Source organism: Coregonus lavaretus, assembly GCF_964263955.1.
Source record: "Coregonus lavaretus genome assembly, chromosome: 11".
Classification (NCBI taxonomy): domain Eukaryota; kingdom Metazoa; phylum Chordata; class Actinopteri; order Salmoniformes; family Salmonidae; genus Coregonus; species Coregonus lavaretus.
In genome coordinates, this window is record NC_139998.1 from 37977763 (window position 1) to 37984030 (window position 6268).

The window sequence follows — 6268 nt, forward strand, 5'->3', positions numbered from 1 at the left end:
TGAATGCATAACACAAACAATATTTAATGAAGGCAAGCTTGTTATATAATCTGATTGGCTAATAATAAGGACCATCACGCCACACAAAAAAAAGAATGTGTGAAGCAGTACTGCAGATAAATGTTCACATCACAGATAATTTTTTAACAGCATGAACTCTTCAGAATGTGAGCTTACTTTGGCAAAATGTAAAATATGCATTTGAGGATGTGTTGAAACATCACCCACAGACTGATGGTTGAACTCATGTCATGGTTACATGGTTTCCTGATTACAAATGCTGCCTATCAGTTTGCTTGTGGTGCCATCTGCTGCTGTCATTTCCTGAGTGTTGAAATTACAAAATATTTGTATCAGATGGCTAAATCTACAAAAACACTTCAAAACTTGCATAACTGAGTATTAATAACCATTCCCATGTAAAATGAAAGAAATGAATTTATTCCCAAAATGTCTTTGCTACAGAAGACAAATCTCTGGTTTGTATGTGATGTGGACAGAAAGGGGACATCCTTGTTATATGGCAACATCATTCGAGAGCTTGGGACTGTAAGGATCTGCACTCTTAAATGTTTTGTTATTGACATAGCCTTGTTCTGTTCAATAACTATATAGCACTCTAAATACCCCAATTCATGTCGTTAAGTTAAAAATAATACAAGATACAATTTGCTAACACACTTCAAACCAATGAGGGTTCGGAACTTTAAAGCCAATTATCTCCAAAAAAATTTTTTGCAGATAGAACCTTATAGTCCCAAAACCTCGATATTACAACCTTACATAGGATCAATCAATATATCTCTAACTAGATACATCCAGGCACTGAGGAGACCTATGCAAATACCTGCATCCCAATAAGGCATACATATTCAAAGCAAAATAACAGTCATGAATTAGCAATATATTTGAACAGAAATAATCAGGAAAACAAAAAAATATGTATGACTGAGACTTGTCCTCCCCTCTATACAGAAATAATGACATTTATTTTAAGAGTTGGGAAAAAGCAGTACAGAGTGTGTCTTAAATTTTGTTTGTTAGTGTTGTCAATACAGTGTGTCAAGAGGTGTCTGTGGTTTAGTGCTGAACAGAGTGCAAACTGGGAAACATCAGAGCACTCAAAATAAGTCCCCATTCAAGTCAATGATTTGTCCGTTCTATTCATTCTATTTTTATATTTAATCCTATCCGATAGGCGAAATCCAGATAGATAACTGTTGAAAACCTGTGCCCTGGGGTCCAAGCTTCCCTATATTACATGAATGTCTGTTTTAAAACACATTTTTCCAATATACTATTTGTACATTTTGTAAAACCCTTGTTCTCAGGAAAACCCTCCCATTCAAATATACATCAAAAAATGTGTCATGTGACAACGTACTGAAATTCACAAGTACAACTAACCAAGGGAGATATTTTTTTTCTCTGCATTGTTGTTTTACGAAGCATGTCACAAATAACACTATTTTGATTTGAGGGATCCCTGAATAAGAGAAGACAATGATTGAGAGACGGAAAGACTGATATGGGAAAGGGAAAATGAGAGGTGGAAAAAATAGATTGTTGTGCAACAGAAAAAGAGAGGGATGGACAGAGAAAGAGGGGGAAGAGATAGAGGGGGACCCATGCCTTCTCAGGTGGTATTTTCAGCACCACAGTGTGAGTGTATATATAAATAGATATGGGGATGGAAATCAATAGGCTCATTAGGTCCTCACGGTATGAACAGTTCGATAGAATCACACAGCTCTCCGCTGTTTGTTTCCAAGCAGTTGTCAAGCCTCCATTTGTCTGGCGAATAGTTGAGAGATATGTTCAGTTCCGCAAAGCAGCCAACCTGCAATGTAAATAAAAGTGTCATTGTTGATTTATATGAAAATCTTTGGTCTATGTGCATATTGATCATTAACAGTAATTGTCTTTTTTTTTTTTTTTTTTTTAAGTGTTTTACATAGTCCATGGAATATCACCATGCATAATTAAAAAGGGGATCTATCAAAGCTCCAACACATCTAGCCAGAATCTACACTACTTTACAGTCAAATAATTTCAGAATAGCTTAGGTCCGCTTGTCATCATCACATTTCCTTAATTTAGAAAACAAGCTAAATGTCCCACAGTAACCAGTGAAAGATGCATTGTTAGTGTACCTGCGGGACAACTGGTCCTCCTTCTCCTGCTGTGAGCGTGAGGAGCTCTCTCCCAGTGAGGTGGCTCCTGCAGGCAGCTGGCTGAGCTGGTCCATCACCTCCAGACCACTCTCCTCTGCTATCTGGACGATGAGGTCATCCACCTGGTCCTGGGGCGTGGTCAGTGTGGTGGCCGAGCTCATCGAATCCTCCATCACCTACAGGTGAGTGGGTTTATGTTGTTTCACCATTAATGCAATTATCCAGAAGGGTACAGTAATGTATGGTGAGATAAAGGGTTTAGTGAACTAGGATGGTTAGTTAATTAATTAGGAGGATAATGGGCGAGGAGGCCGAGTGAGCTAGAGGTCTTACGGAAGAAGGGGACACATTAACAAAAGGCTAGTGAACTAATGACTTGAAGAAATGAAATTGATTATGAGTACAACTGTTATGTATACTGAACGAAAATATAAAACACAACATGTAAAGTGTTAGTCCCATGTTTCATGAGCTGAAATAAAAGATCCCCAAAAAAATTCATATGCACAAAAAGCTTATTTTTCAAAAAGAAAAAAGGCACACATTTGTTTAAATCCCTGTTAGTGAGCATTTATCATTTGCCAAGATAATCCATCCACCTGAAAGGTGTGGCATATCAAGAAACTGATTAAACAGCATGATCATTACACAGGTGCACCTTGTGCTGGGGACAATAAAAGGCCACTCTAAAATGTGCAGTTTTGCCACACAACACAATGCCACAGATGTGTCAAGTTTTTGTGGTCCTCTGTAGCTCAGCTGGTAGAGCACGGCGCTTGTAACGCCAAGGTAGTGGGTTCGATCCCCGGGACCACCCATACACAAAAAAAATGTATGCACGCATGACTGTAAGTCGCTTTGGATAAAAGCGTCTGCTAAATGGCATATTATTATTATTATAAGTTTTGAGGGAGCGTGCAATTGCCATGCTGACTGCAGGAATGTCCACCAGAGCTGTTGCCATAGAATTTAATGTTAATTTCTCTACTATAAGCCACCTCTAACGTCGTTTTAGAGAATTTGGCAGTACGTCCAACCGGCCTCACAATCGCAGACCATGTGTAATAACGCCAGCAAGGACCTCCAGATCTGGCTTCTTCACCTGAGGGATCGTCTGAGAATGGGGAGGGGGGTTCTGTCTGGAATAAAGCCCTTCTGTGTGGAAAAACTAATTCTGATTGGCTAGGCCTGGCACCCCAGTGGGTGGACCTGGCTCCAAAGTGGGTGGGCCTATGTCCTCCCAGGCCCATCCATGGCTGCGCCCCTGCCCAGTCATGTGAAATCCATAGATTAGGGCCTAATACATTTATTTCAATTGACTGATTTGCTTCTATGAACTGTAACTCTGTAAAATCTTTGAAATTGTTGCGATTATATTTTTGTTCAGTATAGATTAGGAATATTTTCTATAAACTTGTGCCACTCACTGAGGTGTGAACATCCAGGTTCTGAACCTGCGACTCAAACTTATCCATTACAGCAGACACCTTCTGCAGGTCCATGGAACCCAGTGCCTTGTCCAGTGCCTTGGTGACCTGTGTCATATTCTTTGTGACCTAGAGATATAAAAACAGCCAGGATCAGATAAGCAGAGTGCCACATACGAAGGTAGGACAGAGAGTGCATCCCTATGAAACTAGCCAGTAGCGAGGATGGTAGAGATTGGGGGTCAAGAGAAAATATGACAATGACTAATATGATACAGACAATTGAATGATATTAACATACGATTATGATTAGGCAGAGGGAATAGACTCACCGCTTTCATAGTGACAGCAGTCTGGACCTTGGAGGCAACAGCATCAACACGAGATGCCATGCGCAGACAATTAAGGCCCTCGTTCTTCTTACGGATGGCATTCTCTGCATATACTCTGGCAACTTCCACATTCTTCTGCTGAAGAGCCTGGTGAGACGAACACACACATACTAAAAGTCAGTTCAGTTGCCTATGAAAAGAAGTTCAGGGGCTGTATTTGTAACAATCATCTTCCAGTAGGAATACTGATCTAGGATCAGGTCCCCCCCGTCCATGTAATCTTATTCATTTTGATCTAAAAGGCTAAACTGATCCTAAATCAGCAATCTCTACTCAAAGACATTTGATACATATGGCCCCTGGTCGTCTGTTTAAATCCTTATGTCAGTAATGGACTGGTGCAGCCTCAACCATGATCTTCCACTGCCACCTGCTGGTTAATGTGCTGCACACCTCTTTATTCGACCTGGCCAGTCAACTCCAACTGAACGTGTGACACGGATGCCTAATAATTATTATAAATTATTATAAATTAACTATTTAATGACACATTTCATCAATAATGTTGTTTATGCTATGGGATAGACTGACTGCTGATCCTGCCTAGTCTTTTAAGTATGAAAAAAACAAATTATGCACTCTGGATAAGAGCGTCTGCTAAATGACTAAAATGTTAAAAAGTACAGTTTGAACAATACCACAGGAGATGGCATCTTAACTGGGGTGGACGGGCTCGTGGTAAAGGCTGAAGCGGAATCAGTGGAATGGTATCAAATACATGGTTTCCATGTGTTTGATGCCATTCCATTTGCTCCGTTCCAGCCATTATTATGAGCCATCCTCCCCTCAGCAGTCTCCACTGAACAATACACTCACTAGCTCTAACAGCCACACCCTGTATACACGTAACCTAGGTCGCGTTCAGTAGGGCCCAGTGCACACCATATAGCAAAACGTTTAGCATCAGAAATCAAAAATCTGTTCAGGCAGTCCCTTCTGTTTCAAAACATTTTCTCCCTACTACACACGACCATGTTCTAGCCTACATTGTTTCTCAGAAAGCGCTCCCTTTACTCACCTTTTTAACTTTGGCTTGCTCGGATTTTGAATCCTTCTCTGCCTTTTTGGCAAGTTTTTCGAGCTGTTTTGCTGTAAACTGTAAGAGAGAAGTATATGCAGACATTTGAGATGTGTAAAAATGCTTATTAACTGTGTAAGCTCCACAAAGACAATTCCTCATTTCTTATATACCTTCAGTTGGAAGAGTGTGTCTGAAAGAAAGAATGAAAAAAAATGGATGAGAGGGGTGATACACAGATACAGCCCAGTGCATTGGGCCTGGTATACTTTGCACTAACAGTGTGCAATGACGACTATGACAGACTGAGGGTAACTAGCTAGTGATCTCTGAGACTGGGTCAAAATCACTGAATTGTATAAGTTGTCAATGCTTTCTGATAATTTTAAACTCTACAGTCCTCAAATGGCGATAACATACGTAATGCTGGCCATCTACCTACAAATAAATGAATGAAAGTGGGAAGTTAGCTAGCTATCTAGGCATCCAGACAGTTTAGCAAAATCATCTCAATAGCCATGCAGCTAACGTTACTCGTCTAAACCTTACTTCTTTGAATAGTCGTCTAGCTTCTGGTGACATCTGACATGGCAGTGAGACTTTAATAGCTAGCTATAAAACGTGTATATTTGGTAAAATCTCATAGAAACTAATATTAGTCTAGTAGCAAGCTATCATAACATTTAGCTTACCGACTGGCTGCCACACTTTGCCTTTATGCTAGTTTATGTCGGCTAGCTAGCGTTATAACGCGCGACATAGATCAAAGTAAGTTGACAATCTCGTCAAATCAAAAGTCGAAAACGACTTACCATCCATATCAGCGTGCCTTCACTAGACCTAAAACAATTTCCTTATTGTTATGATATTCTGTTATGGGATGAGTCTTTTTTCCCCCAAACGAGGTTAGCCAAAGCCACGCCCCCTTTCAACTATGGCGTATTCCAGCCTACAAACGTCCACGTCATTGGTCAAGCTCATGAGAGCGGTGATTGGATCGAGTCAGAGAGCCTCAGCCAGGCGCTTGCAGTCAAAAAGCACTAGTTACCGTTGCTAACAAAAGCATCTGAGACGAATGAACGCCAATAGCGCTACAGCAAGTGGCGATTCTAGCATGTAAATCTTGGTGGGGCAAACTAAAAAATAAAATGTTAGATGCATGACAGCAAAGCCACTACACAACAACACTAAACAATACATTAATTGCACTATAACGGTGACAAACGGTGCCCACAAACTGTTAGGGCCTACATAAAG

The 6268-nt window shown here is 40.4% G+C and overlaps 1 protein-coding gene across 1 annotated transcript; it reads right to left on the reverse strand.

Moving 5' to 3' along the window:
• On the reverse strand, positions 1-5947 carry LOC311137257 (charged multivesicular body protein 1a-like). The gene is made up of 7 exons (XM_084171648.1): positions 5824-5947; positions 5185-5204; positions 5012-5089; positions 3934-4080; positions 3602-3730; positions 2154-2350; positions 1-1840 (listed from the first exon to the last, which is right to left on the reverse strand). The coding sequence occupies exons 1-7, from the start codon at positions 5828-5830 to the stop codon at positions 1819-1821; spliced, it is 600 nt and encodes a 199-aa protein (XP_084027774.1). The 5' UTR covers positions 5831-5947; the 3' UTR covers positions 1-1818.
• Between the last annotated feature and the right edge of the window lie 321 nt (positions 5948-6268).